The sequence below is a fragment of the Salvia hispanica genome, chromosome 6 (genome assembly GCF_023119035.1).
Source record: "Salvia hispanica cultivar TCC Black 2014 chromosome 6, UniMelb_Shisp_WGS_1.0, whole genome shotgun sequence".
Classification (NCBI taxonomy): domain Eukaryota; kingdom Viridiplantae; phylum Streptophyta; class Magnoliopsida; order Lamiales; family Lamiaceae; genus Salvia; species Salvia hispanica.
Window position 1 is genome coordinate 47202250 of NC_062970.1, and position 13898 is coordinate 47216147.

Sequence of the window (13898 nt, forward strand, 5' to 3'; positions counted from 1 at the left end):
AAATTATAGTATTAATAGTCACAATATTTGTTAACAATATTAATAAAAATAATTGAAGTCGTAAATTGATTTTATTAATTTTGGAGGCGGAAAGGGTTACACTTTTTGTAGGTGATGAACAATTATTGAATCATTAAAGGCGATAATCGTGCTGAAATTATAGCCCCACAAAACACACTTTTTAAAAGTCGTGATCGTGATGCCTTTAGGAAATTATTTTATTTCAATTGTTTATCTAAAAAATTAAGGTAAATTTTCAATAATTAAATTTTAGTTGTTTTCTTGTAATACATTATTATACTTTATAGTATCATATTTTTATTTGTTATTTAGTAGTAGTATATAAAAATAAAAGTTTTTTTTTCATAAAAGCAAATAAAAAGATGATTGTGTACATTTATATATGTTTGGCACTTTATGCCAAAATCATGAAAAAAATCAAAATGTGTCATCATGAAATTTCTGCATAATTGGCGCCTATATATGTATTCAATTTGATGACGTAATTTGAATAAGGACTCAAATTCAAATGAGGACTTTATGTGATGAATTCATGATTATTTTTGAAAATAAAGACAGCCAATAATTGATTTCACCAAATTCCACTTAATTATCCATGTCCTTTTTCTTCTTCTATAGAAGTTAGTACTCAATAAAATTCAAATTCAATAAATAAGAATACCTTTTTTGGCATAATCAAGAATTAATTATTGTTTAATTTAAATAATCTAACACTTCACGAATATTATCCATATAACATATTGTAAACCAAAAGTCTTATCTCCTTCATAATGTTCGCACCAATATTTGGTGACAATTTAAATACGATTGAATTAAAAACAATTTTTTACTGTTAATTTTGCGTACACGTTAACGACCTCTGTCTACAATAAAATAGTGGGGTTAGTATTTAGAGAGTGTATTTATTGCAGCTGAGTAAGTACATTTATTATTCAAAATTTTCCCACTTTTGCTTCAATTATTTTGCATCGAAATTAATGTCCATGTATGCTTTAGTTCATTAATGACACACTAAATGTAGGAGAATCGTGCAAAAATTTAAACATAGGAGCATATGATATTGTTATTTTAACAATTGAATAGAGTTATGGGGTCACAATGTCATTAGTCATAAATAATAATTATAAATTTAATAATATAATTTTATATTATGGATATTATTTGAGATATAACATTGTATCTTTTCATTCTAATTTATGGAAATTTTGCCGACATAATTTGGAACTACATAGATCAATGTCAACTTATTGAGTTCCATACACATGGGACATTGACAACGTGACCACGTGGGCCCCACCAAGATAAGAAAAAAAAAATGAAATAAGAGAGTGATACAAGAAAAAAAATAATTGAAATATTATTAATAGAAAATAGATTTACGTAGAAAAAATATCATAAATGATAGAATCAGTTTTGGTGGATAGACTGAAAAAATATGATTATTTTTCGTAGACGGATATAGTAAGACAAAAAACGTGGAAACTATAAGTTAATCAATGTTTATTAGGTAATAATTAGAGTTAATCAGAGTTCTAATTGCGATTTATTAAGGAATCAATTTGTGGTCTATTTGTTGCCTCTTTTTTTAGTTTCTTTTCTTTTTACTTAAAAAAATTTCACCCATGTGCAAAGAGATAATACTTGTACGATAAAGGTTAGTTTTATTTACATAATTTTGGTCCACCAATTTGTCCTTGAAAAGAGTTTGGTGTTACTTGCTCTGATTATTTTCCCTTTCACTTTATAAACCAACTTTAAGCACATAAATAGTAAGAACAATGTCCTTTCAAAATGTCATTTTCATCTATTCATAAGATTGCAAGTTAGTTTGTCTTCTATTTTGTGTTATAACTCTATCTCAAAATTGACGGTTTATGTCATGATTTGTATCGTATTCGTCGCCCTTTTGCTTATGTTTTCTAGTGTTCGTTCGTTGCTTTCAAGCTATGATGATTTTAGATAATGCTATATTGTGTATATATGTTGATTTTGTGGAATTTTTGTTATGCATTATGATATCTTGAATGATCAAATTGCCATGTTTTATCTATTATTGTTTTAGAAATAGACAAAAATTGGTTCTTGAATTAATATTGGATGGGGAAATATTCAGGATTATGGGGTGAAATTGTTATTGTACCACACTCTATACCTAGTTGACATGGAGAACCAAAAAGCGGGCCGGGTTTTGAAGCTGGATTCAATCCGGAGCGGGAATGCGTGGCTAGGAATGGACGTCCTGATCTTCAACTCGTGGCATTGGTGGACCCACACCGGAGGTTCTCAGCCGTACGTTTTCTCTACTTACATAGTATTTTCTTGCTAGCTATTGAAAAAATGGGGTTTCATTTAATTGAATTAAATTTGTGAATGTATGTAGATTTGATTACATAGAAGAAGGAGGGAAATTGTACAAAGACACGAACCGGCTTGTAGCATATTACAAAGGGCTGACTACTTGGTCGAGATGGATCAATCGAAATATCGACCCTTCCAAAACTAAAGTCTTCTTTCAAGGAGTCTCGCCCATGCATTACGAGTAAGTGCTTTTACGTTTATTTTGACTAATTTATCTTTGAACTCGAATCCAACGTAACCGAAAAACAACTGAAAAACGACCAAAGCATGTAAGTCGAGCCAATGAGATGACCTAATAAGCTAAGTATGAATTGCGTTATTGCGTGAGTTAGTGTGTTTTACACTCTCAAAATCTATTTATAGGCAATAGTGGGGACCTAGAGTCTCGCCATTTAAGGCGAACCATAAAAGCGAAAAGCCTTGGCTAACGAACATTTCCAGCGATATATAAATCGGATTGTCTATCACATTTGTCTATTGTATTTGCGAATGACTGGAAATTTAATTTTTGACCGAAACTTTCGCAGGGGAAGGGAATGGAACGAGCCAACAAGGTCATGTAAAAGCGAAACACAGCCATATTTCGGGTTGAGGTATCCAGCAAGCACACCTCAAGCAGCACTTGTAGTGAACAAAGTGCTGAGCAGAATCAAGAAACCGGTGTATTTGCTTGACATCACATTGCTCTCCCAATACCGAAAAGACGCACACCCCACCTTCTACAGCACCCACAGCGGCTTGGACTGCAGCCACTGGTGCCTCCCGGGCCTCCCCGACACGTGGAACCAGCTGCTCTACACGGCCCTCGTTGGCTGAGGACTGGATTCTCCATTTCCCGATCGTGGTCTAGCCGAGTCTCATTCATTCCATTGGTTCGTATTTATGTGTTTATAGGGCGGGACGGGATAGAAAATAGACGGTCTCGTGTGTGTAGGGAGGAGGGAGGGTTTGTTGATAGAGAGGAGAGGAAATTCATTTTCTTTCTTTCTAGTTTCATATTTGTTGTGAAAGTGTTATTAATAAGAATGGTGGTGTTGGTGGTTCAAATGTAAACTAGCTCATTGTTTTGGCAATTGAACATCTAAATAGTGCCTTATATTGGTGAAATGAAGAAGATTACAAGTAGTTTGTTCAATCTTATGCTCTTTTTATTTACTAGTGATATTTTGTCCTATAAAAATAGATATTATATTTCATTTTTTTCCGTCCCAAAAAAATAGTTCATTTTTATTTAAATATTTCCCTTTGCCCCCACAATAAGAGTTTAATTTCACTTTTTTTTCATAAATGGTAAGTAATTCTCACATTCCATCAACTTAATCCACTCACATTTTATTATGAAACTAATATATATAAGTGAGACTGATATTTCACTATTTTTTCTTTACATTTCTTAAAACTCGTGCTATAACTATATATGACTCATATTCCAGGACGGAGGGAGTAGCTTTTTTTTTTAATCTCTAATGAAGTGGAATTTATTCTTTATTAGTAATGCTTCAATTATTTTTTATTTCTATTTCGCTTTTTGAATTATGAGTTGCGCATTAAAATTGAAGTGGTTTCAAAAATTATCTATTTTTATGAGACAAAGAGTATATTTAACTTAGCAAGAGTATACTTTAACTTTAGTAATTTATTTAAGTCCCATCACTAATATTCAAAGGTAAAGATGATCCTATATTCGGAGCAGAGTATAATAAAAGCAACTTTTTGTAAAAGTTGACCACTTTTCTTCTCCTCCAAACATTAAAAGCAACCCACAAACAGCTAGACATGATGTTTTTTTTCAAAGTAAATACCACCTACGTCCACTAAAAATTTATCTCATTTTGACCAGGCACAAATTTTAACAAATATAATAAAAAGTGGGTTGAAAAAGTTAGTATATTGTGGGTCCTATTTTTATATATTAGTTTTATAATAAAATGTGAGTAGGAATGAGTTAGTGGAATATGTGCTCCACTACCAAAAATAGTAATAGAGAAATTGGACAAATTTTGGGAGATGAACGGAAATGAAAAAATGGGACAAATTTTGATGGACGGAGGTAGTATAAAACTTTAAATAATGATAAATAATCAATTTCATTCCATAGTTTCAGCATTTTGTACAAAACTAAGTTAACTGCAATGAGCATTAAACGTATCAATTTTGACTTTAAAAATCTCTCTCCATAAAATTCTTGGCCCAAATTCCCCAGATAGATCGAAGGAAATACTCCAAGGGCAATTTGGTCGGAATTATTTTTGCAGGACATATTTAAACTAAAATTATATTCTTGCATTCAATCAAGCCATATTCTTTTTTATATTATTCTATATAACTTTTTTAACACAAAATAACTTATTTATTTTCTTTTATTTTATTTTTTAAAATTTTATAATCTTTTCAATTAATTTATGATTTTCTCAATTTTTATATCTAAAAGTTGTCTGAATTATAACGGAAGAACGAAGAAATGTCTCATCTATGATGGAACGAAGCAAATAATTTTCCACAATTATTCCAATATTGCAATATTTTCCTTAAAATAATATGACAAAAATTAAATATTTATCCCGAATAAACTATGAGTACTACTAGTAAACAATACAAAACGTTTCTAATTTATTGGTATTTTTGTTAGATATGATATACTACTAGAATAACAATAATTTTGGTAACATGAAAATCGATTCAAGTTATATACTAAAATCACAATGAATTATTCTTCGTTGAAAATCGCAATATACAAAAATTTCGATATTCTCAACAAATATTATAATTTAGTTTCTGCTTTGGTGTTCAATTATAACTTCGGATTCTTAGATTATTTTTATTTTTTTTGTAACAGACAACTATTACATCAATTTCCTAGTTTCTGTTAGTATAAATGATTGGAGATGCTCTTAGTTTACCAAAATTTGTCTTGAAAATTTTATTACTATTTTTATAATTCTCTCTTATATTTTACTATTTGTGCATTAAATCCGTGCCATCTACAATTAAGCCTATATTAAATTGGACAGGTAGCATTAATAAAAACTTATATTTGAAAAATATTTGTAACATAGTTGACAAAATAGCCATGCACTCATTCAAAGATATTATCAAACAAATATTAGGCCATAATTCGATATGATGTCTCACAAAATCTCAAGAGATAGAAGGCAATCTGGTAAAAACTGATTGCATAATATATAGATGATTATTACCCAAATCCATTTAGAAATCTAAATCTCTCTCACTATATATATGTATTAAACCAAGGAGAGAAAGAAGCAAGACGGTCGAAATGGGAAATGGGTGCTTCAAGCCTTTATCAGAGCCCAAGGTTTGCTTCATTTACTTGTTATTTTTTCAAAACTCATATTCTATTTCTATTTAGATTATCTTAAGCCTCTTTAAACTTTATGATATATTTTTTTAATAATGAAGGATGATTTGTTTGCAACTCTACCACAAAAGATTATAAGAGAGATCCTATGCAGACTCACGATTTGGAGCATCATGCGGTGCAAGTTTGTTTGTAAATCATGGCACTATCTTATAGAGACATCTTACACTCCGAAACAATGCCTGGCATTCTCTCTTCCAAACCATGAGTACAGAATCTGCGACGAGGCCTTCAGGCCACTTCTCCGAGTCTTGTTGCCTTGCCATAACAAAAAATGTACATATTCAATTATTGAATATATACCTTATTATTATGATGTAATTGATTCAGCTAATGGTTTGTTGTGGTACGCATGCGATAAAAAACTTTTCGTATGTAATCCAATGACTCGTGAATATGCGGTGTTTCCTTCTCTGCCTATACTTAGATGGACTAAGGTCATTTTTGGAGTTGGAGTGAGTAAAATAAGTCGGCAGTATAAGATTTTTTTTGGTGAATATATAGAATACCCTTGGTCTTTTTATGTATGCACTCTAGAAGGAAGAGAAAAGTTGTGGAGATGCATAACAGTACCACCACTATACCGTCACCGTTTTGTAAATCAACAACAGGTTGCTCCATTTTTAAATGGAAATCTTCATTGGTTGGCATCTGATGATAAGAGAAATCTCTTGTTGTGTTGCATTGATCTTGAAACTGTGGTGTTTACCAATTTTTCTTTTTCTCTTCCCGATATATCACAATGCTCTCAAGCTGAGCTACGTATATTGGAGGATCGACTATGTTTATGTTTAACTAGTACTTCGGATTATTCTACTAGTATTGTTATTTGGAGGATGAATACCTATGGAGATATGAATTCCTGGCGTAAAGAATATGCCATCGACAATTTCCAACGTTATGAATTGGCTTACCCACTGAAAGTATTGGCAAACAGTGACTTGTTGCTTGCAACGACTGAAGAACTATATATCTACTCCAAAGACACTAAATCTCTTGTGACAAAAGGCCCTCTTAAAGGATTTTCTCCCTCCTATTCTACCAACATCTCTTTTTTTCCCCAAACTTTCTCTCACTCAAGAGGACACTGGGAATTCACCATGTTAAGTCCTTAAAAGACAATATATTTCCCGACTTGTGAGATTCAAAATCTTGATGGTCTATTATATTTCTTTGAATTCTTAGAGTTTGTTTTAAATTTTATGTGTAATAGACAATTACTTGTGTCTTCAGTGTTTTATCTCAACCTTGGGGAATATTTTATGTAGTGACAGTATACATCAAGGACTACTGAAACAAAAAAAATTACCAAAAAAAATTACCTCATACTCCCTCCATTCCCTCGTAGTTGACAAATTAAATATTTTTCCCGAACAAACGAGTAGTAAAACATAAACAAAACTTTTTACTACCCCCGTCCACCAAATTTTGTCCAATTTTCCATTTCCGTCCATCCTCTAAAATTTGTCCCATTTCATTTCTACTCACATTTTATTATAAAACTAATACTCTCTCCGTCCCTGAAAATTTATCACCTATTTCCTTTTTTGTCCGTCCTTAAAAATTTGTCAACTTTCACTTTTTCCATTTTTGATAGTGAACTCCATATTTCACTAACTCATTCTCACTCACATTTTATTATAAAACTAGTAATATATAAAAGTAGGACTCACGTACCACTAACTTTTTCAACTCACTTTCTATTACATTTCTTAAAACTCGTGCCGGATCAAATAGTGACAAATTATGGGGGACGGGGGGAGTATATAAAAGTAGGACCCACATTCCACTAACCTTTTTAACTCACTTTACATTACATTTCTTAAAACCCGTGCCGTATCAGAGTGGGACAAATTTTAGTGAACGGAGGTAGTATCATTTAATACGCATTTTTGTTAGATAACATCTCATCAATAATCACAGAGTTAATGTTTCTGCAAAATTAGGCATTTCCACACAAATTCCATAAACTCACCAAAAATATCACAAAAATCATAAAAAACACATAGCAAAATCAAAAAAAAATTTAAAAAAATGAAAAATTAGCAAGGGATCTGAGAAGTGAACCACTCCATGACGTGAATCGGAGCTTTAATCAGGCTGAGCGCCATATCCACCAGCAGCGTCACGCAGAAACAGCACGGGCACACGCAGCTCAGCACCAATCTACACACACAAACGCACAATTGCATCGATTTCTCACAATCACCGCGAAAAATTGAAAAAAAAAAAAAAGGAAATCAGAGGCGGATCGCTCGATTGAATTAGTTGCTGACCCGACGATCCAGATGATTAAGCCGACGAGAGAGAGAATTAGAGAGAGAAACGCGAAAGGCAGGCCGAGGAGGAACCCTAGAGGCCTGCAATCGCCGTCGCAGCACATCGGAGACTGCTTTCGCCGCCTCGATTTTGCGATTTTTTTTTTTTTTTTTTGGAGAAAGGATGAGTGTGTGATATTGTAAGTGAAGGTGATGATAAAATGAATAAACCAAGTAGTTGTGGAGAACTTTATTCTCATGCTTCAAATTAAATTATATACTCAAGTACTAAAATCTTGTTTGCAAAATCTAATTACATTAATTTTAATTAAAGTGGATATGCAAAATCAAAATTTGATAAAAGTTTAGTATGTCATCTTCTTTCTATTTTTCTTTTCATTTTTTAAAATTAATACTCACTCAGTTCCATTAGAAATGCATCGTTTTCCTTTTTGAGTTATCCCACTAAAAATGAAACGTTTCCTAAAATGGAAACATCACTCTCTCTCTTACTTTACTTTCTCTTCATTAACTCACAAAACAACACTTGCATAAAATTATGTGCCGAAAGCCAAATGTTTCATATTTATTAGGAGTTTAGGACGGAGGGAGTAATAGATTTCTTTTCCTTTACATCTAGATCAATAATAGTTCCTCATTTACTCCCGAAATTTATTCCTACTCGAACCCTGCTTTATTGGATAAAAGAGAAACGTCTTAAGCTACAATTCATTGTTTTATATCGACAATAGGTTATTGATACTAGTATTAAACTTTAAGATACCAAAACACAATTTTTTTTAAAATAAACAGACTGTATAAATTGGGCTTATCAACACTATTAACCTTTAACAATACCAAAACACAAAATTTTTAAAATGAACAGACTTTATGTATGAATTAGGCTTATAAGGTGTGATCAATTGCTAACTTTCTTAAGTTGTTAACTATGCTAACTCATCTATGCAATCAACACATAATTTTATTGACATTATAATTTATTGTGGTGATACTATGTGTTGACATTTTTAATACACTACGTTGATGAATTAACAGAGTTAACAATTGTAAAAGTTAGTAATATAATACGCACATTGAGCTTATTAACTAGATTAGGTTTCTTATCAAAAGGAGGAATAGAAAAACAAAAATAAATATTAACAAATGAGGTCTGGATTATGCTGGTATGAAGCTCATTGCATGTGAGTAGATATTTGGAAATGCATCTATACCATATACTACTAATCATATATCAACGGTTATAACTATCTAGAAATTTGATTCTTTTCAATATTATATGACCTAACTATTCATTAAATAAATGCTACAATAATGCATGGTTCTTCTTATTAGTTGTCATGGTACATGCTTCTAAGAATAAAGTGAATAAAAGAGTATCTTGGCATAAAGAGTGACAGCTATTGCATAAGCTAAATCGAATCAAAAATTGTTATAAACAAATTATTCGGATTAAATGTTTTGATAATATTTGATGCTCGTTATTTCAAATAAATTTGTAATTTGCAATCTTTATGTACACAAACACAGGACAACGATTCAAATGAGAGAGTCTAACCGGGCACCGGTGGAGCCGATTATAGACATCAACAAAACCCGAACACGGACAACGTCTGGGGGAAGACGGAGCTTTCATGTAATTACAGATCAAGAGTTGTGCTATCGGGCCTAAACATATCATACAAACGACTACCTGTGAGCAACGTATCTCTACGCGACGAACGTGATTACCACACACATCTGCTTAGCAAAAATCTACAGTTACCACTACAGGTATTTACAGATTGAGCAAATGACCAAGAATTCCAATCATTCAAGTGTACACTTCTAGCCTTATCGTCAGGGTGAGATCTGCCAATATCTGCAAATCGACGTCGTGAAATAATCATCAGAGTATGAGATCAGTAAGCAAATCAAAGTCGAGAAAAAGCCAGTTCAAGTATAGCAAGAAACGGTTACTGAGCATCATGAATGTCGATCAAGGAGACGCATTTGAAATGCATTTACTGATATTTCTCAACTACGCACAACTTACAAAAGATCGGGCCTTAAATTAGTCCTAAAGAGTGGGCACCACAATATGCATCTATATATCCAGGAATGTTCCTTCACGTCGCGTTTGTAACTAGTTCTACAAGGATAGTTTTTATTATACACAGAGAACCTAAAAACAAAGCAATCCAATTACCAATTTTATCCAAAATAGTGTTATTCTCATCTCTGCTGCCCTTATCTTTCGATTCAAGATCATATTACGTTCTCCATCACCATGCTCCACATCATAATCTAATAGCATCTATCCAGCCAGCTCATCTTAATCCAATATATGTTCAAATGCTGTAATGTTAATTGTAACCTGCTTTATCCTAGAATAATTTAGTACCTCGATAACTCAATTCTCAGGTGAGTGTTCGCCATCAGAGCCATCTGCTGAGGAAGTTTCTCCTTCAGAATCTACGAAAATATAAGATTAGTAAGAGGACATGCATGACTTTCAAGGAAAGTATCCAATAAATATGCATTTAATGCGTTACAACACGCCAAAAGAGCTGTTTTAGAAACAACAGGAAATAATTATCAATTACTACCACTGGAAGAAGATCCCGAATCAGAGCTAGAGCTGTTTTGGCTGGCTCCTTGGTTCTTATCACTGTGCTCTACGTCCGGCACTTCTACTTCAGCAGGAGGTGAGGCAATTTTCTCTTCATCTGCTCAAGAAAAAGAGTAGACAAAATGATCACGTAAATCTTTTTTTTTTTTTTGGCATCATTTGAAACTTCTAGTTTACCCTATAAAAACTTTACCTGTTCTACTTGCTATTGGCATTTCCGTTACGACAGAGGTAGCAACCTGCCGGAAAAAACATAAAAATGAAATGCATCAATAAAAACTCTAATGCTATAAACTAATACGAATTGAGATAGTAAGTAAATTAATTACCATATCATTGGGAATCTGCTCCTGACCAGCTACTAAATTACTGACAATTTCAGCCTTTCTTTTGTTCTTGCTCAAATTCTTCTTATAATTTGCGATGAATCTATCAAGCTCCCAAAGAGTTTCAGTATCAACACTGTCGATGTCAACCTCAATCTCATCGTCTTGCTGGGAAACAGACGGATTCCTCTTCTTAATGATATGAACAACATTTTCTAGCTTCTCAGAAGGCAACTCCTGTAAGTTTATGCTAAGTTTCTGTTTTTCATCATATGTCATCTCCCTTTTATTCGGATCCTTCGCCTTTGGCTTCTTTGGCGCATGAACCTTGCCAGACAGTGCACTACTCGGTTTCTTTCTTTTTGGATCACCCGAGTAGGCCATTGCTGATCTATCTAAAGGCTTTTCCATATCAGGCCGTGCCCTTGGCTGCTGAGGAGCCTTCCGAGATGTAGGCGTTGGTGGCCCCACATCATATTCCGCAGCTAGATTCATCTCACGTTTATAACCCGCCTCTATGGGAGCCCATTTATCCTCGAATAATTTGCACAGCTGCTCAGCCATCACATAAACATCTTGCCCTTTCGGATTGTATGTCATAGCATTCTGAAACGTAAGCACGACATCCTCAGCAAACTCCATAGGGGACTTGTACCAATTCTGCGTTAACCTGCCTTTCACAGTACCGAGGTCCATAGGGTTTCTAATAATCTCGAAATAGTCATGCAAACCAAGAGCAACTGCATCAACTGGCTTGTTAAACACCCAAGCATGCTTGTGCTTCATCAATCTTTCTAAGAGCGCGTTACAGCTCTTCAAAACATGATTCGGAAAATTCCCCTTCCCCGCCCCACTTCCTCCTCCCTTCTTCCCGTTCGCCTTCAATTTCTTGTTACTTTCACCGGGCGGAATCCTGTCCTTCGCAAGCAAAAACTCGGTATTTCCATATAATTTACTTGCCTTTGGAGTCCTTTTCTCCTTCTCAACAGTATCATTCCCCGGCTTGCCATTCTCATTCACAACCACACTCAATGGATTCAACGGCTTCAACATCCGAGGCGTCCCCAATCCCGCAGCTACGCTATCCCCATCCCTACCACCAAATCCCTGAACCCCATTCTTTAGCGACTCAATCCTCCTCATCAAGCTCCGCACCTTATCCCTCTCGCTCTCCAGCTTCCTCCTCAGCTCCAGAGCATCACGCTTCGACTTCCTAGACAAATTTATCCCAACAAAGCCATCACGCCCCACATCAACACCAGAATCATGCATTCTTCTCATAGAATTCAAGCCATCTGTGACCATAGCTTGAGACTTCAGCTGCTGCTGCTGCTCCATCAACAAATTACTACTGCTGTGACTGTTTTCAAGCACTTTAAACGACGCCGTTCTACTGTAAACCTCACGATCCCCCAATTTATCCTCATCCGATCCCTCATTCCCATCCCCCAACATTGCACCACACCTCAACCAAATTATCGCAGAGAAACACACAGAACACACACACCAGCTCAATTTCACGAAATTTCAACGCGAAGTCAAGCCCTAATCAATCCAAACCAGCTCAATTTCTCGAAATTCCAACGCGAAGTCGATCCCTAATCAATCCAAACCAGCTCAATTTCTCGACAACGCGAGAGTCAATCCCTAATCAATCCACGTGAAACACAGAACATACACCAGCTCAATTTCTCGAAAATTCAACGAGAAGTCAAACCCTAATCAATCCACATAAATTACAAACTAAGCTCGCCGAGTTCAATCAAAACACGGGATGTTCGGTTTCTACAGCAAACGCAATCGGCAGAGAGCTTGGATTAGGGCTTTGAAACATACCTTTTCGAAGATTTTTTTTTCCCCCTCTTTGCGATCTGTCTTTACTCAACAATGATTATGGCTTATCTTGGACAAAGATAGGAGGCGACCGAGATGATGAAGACCACGCGCATAGATGGAGCGTGATGAAAACTAGGAGTTTCAACGGCTGCGATTACGTTTTATTAGCTGATGATGAAGATGGACGGTTGGGATGTAAATGATGGTGTGAGATTGTTCTGCCTGGTTTTAAAGTTCCACGCTCGGTGGTGGCGCGTGGAGAATCCCCAGATTTGGCGGAGTTGACTTGCCTTGAAGAATATGGAATTTAACTTTTTATTCTCTCGTTTTATTTGAATTTCTATTTAATTTTAGATCTCATTTTCATGGCATTAGAAACGCGGGCTCGCTAGCCTGTCTCGTTAAGAGCATCCACAGTTGGAGGGCTGCGGCCCTTGGTCCGGAGTCGGCCTGGGTGCGGCCCCCCACTACTAAGGCGGGAGAGGGAGTCGGCAGGGGGGTGGACGAGAGAGAGGCGAGCTCTCGGCCTGGCCGAGGCCCTTGGGCACGAGGCGCGGCTGCAGGGGGCCGAGAGTCGCGACCCTTGGGCTCCGATTTTTTTTTTCTAATTCTTTTATAAATTCTCCATTTTTCCTTCATTTTTTTACCCCAATCCAAATTCCACTCTTTCCAATTCATCTCAAGCTACTTTCAAAATATGGATAATTTTTGTTGTATAATTTTCCCGTTTATAATAATACAACGAAAATTTTGTTATAATTTTTTATTTTAATTAATTTACTTTGTGTTTTTAATAGACAAATAATTTTTATTCAAAATTAAAATTAAAATATACTAAAAAATATTAAGAAAATTATTTTAATTGGTCACCATTGTAGTGGCCAAGTTTCCATGGGCATGGTGGCTTGGGCATGCCCAAGAGGGCCACCACTGTAGATGCCCTAAGAATGAGACGGGCGTGGCCGTGTTGGACTAGGTTGTGGGACAAGATGGGGCGCGGGGGAGGGAAAGTCGATGGCCGCTCGCCACCCACCCACGCACATACATGTGTGGCGACGCAGCCACTATGCCAATGATATCGTGCGTGTTGT

At 35.1% G+C, this 13898-nt stretch overlaps 3 protein-coding genes across 4 annotated transcripts; 1 reads left to right on the forward strand and 2 right to left on the reverse strand.

Annotated features, from left to right (window-relative positions):
- Positions 1–2113: 2113 nt before the first annotated feature.
- On the forward strand, positions 2114–3514 carry LOC125195589 (protein trichome birefringence-like 40; the record flags this gene model as incomplete). The annotated part of the gene is made up of 3 exons (XM_048093723.1): positions 2114–2310; positions 2402–2560; positions 2907–3514. Coding segments are annotated over 3 exons (645 nt in total), but the record flags the coding sequence as incomplete, so codon positions are not given.
- A 4175-nt stretch (positions 3515–7689) lies between these two features.
- LOC125197189 (signaling peptide TAXIMIN 1) lies at positions 7690–8216 on the reverse strand. The gene is made up of 2 exons (XM_048095900.1): positions 8035–8216; positions 7690–7924 (listed from the first exon to the last, which is right to left on the reverse strand). The coding sequence occupies exons 1-2, from the start codon at positions 8139–8141 to the stop codon at positions 7801–7803; spliced, it is 231 nt and encodes a 76-aa protein (XP_047951857.1). The 5' UTR covers positions 8142–8216; the 3' UTR covers positions 7690–7800.
- A 1313-nt stretch (positions 8217–9529) lies between these two features.
- LOC125196299 (transcription factor GTE4-like) lies at positions 9530–12850 on the reverse strand. Of its 2 annotated transcripts, none has more exons than XM_048094754.1 (5): positions 10975–12850; positions 10839–10884; positions 10626–10742; positions 10418–10488; positions 9530–9895 (listed from the first exon to the last, which is right to left on the reverse strand). In XM_048094754.1, the coding sequence occupies exons 1-4, from the start codon at positions 12424–12426 to the stop codon at positions 10427–10429; spliced, it is 1677 nt and encodes a 558-aa protein (XP_047950711.1). In that variant the 5' UTR covers positions 12427–12850; the 3' UTR covers positions 9530–9895; positions 10418–10426. The 2 variants fall into 2 exon arrangements, with proteins under 2 accessions (XP_047950711.1, XP_047950710.1); XM_048094753.1 differs by having other exon boundaries at positions 10623–10742; positions 10975–12849.
- Positions 12851–13898: the final 1048 nt, after the last annotated feature.

Bases quoted from the DNA above. Each gene is read 5' to 3' on its own strand.
- LOC125197189 (XM_048095900.1), bottom strand. From the start codon at position 8,141: ATGTGCTGCGACGGCGATTGCAGGCCTCTAGGGTTCCTCCTCGGCCTG. The intron at 7,925-8,034 runs GTCAGCAACTAA...TTGTGTGTGTAG, and splicing joins TTAATCATCTGGATCGTCGG to ATTGGTGCTGAGCTGCGTGT.
- LOC125196299 (XM_048094753.1), bottom strand. From the start codon at position 12,426: ATGTTGGGGGATGGGAATGAGGGATCGGATGAGGATAAATTGGGGGAT. The intron at 10,743-10,838 runs GTAAAGTTTTTA...TTTCTTGAGCAG, and splicing joins GCCAATAGCAAGTAGAACAG to ATGAAGAGAAAATTGCCTCA. The intron at 10,489-10,622 runs GTAGTAATTGAT...ATATTTTCGTAG, and splicing joins TTCGGGATCTTCTTCCAGTG to ATTCTGAAGGAGAAACTTCC.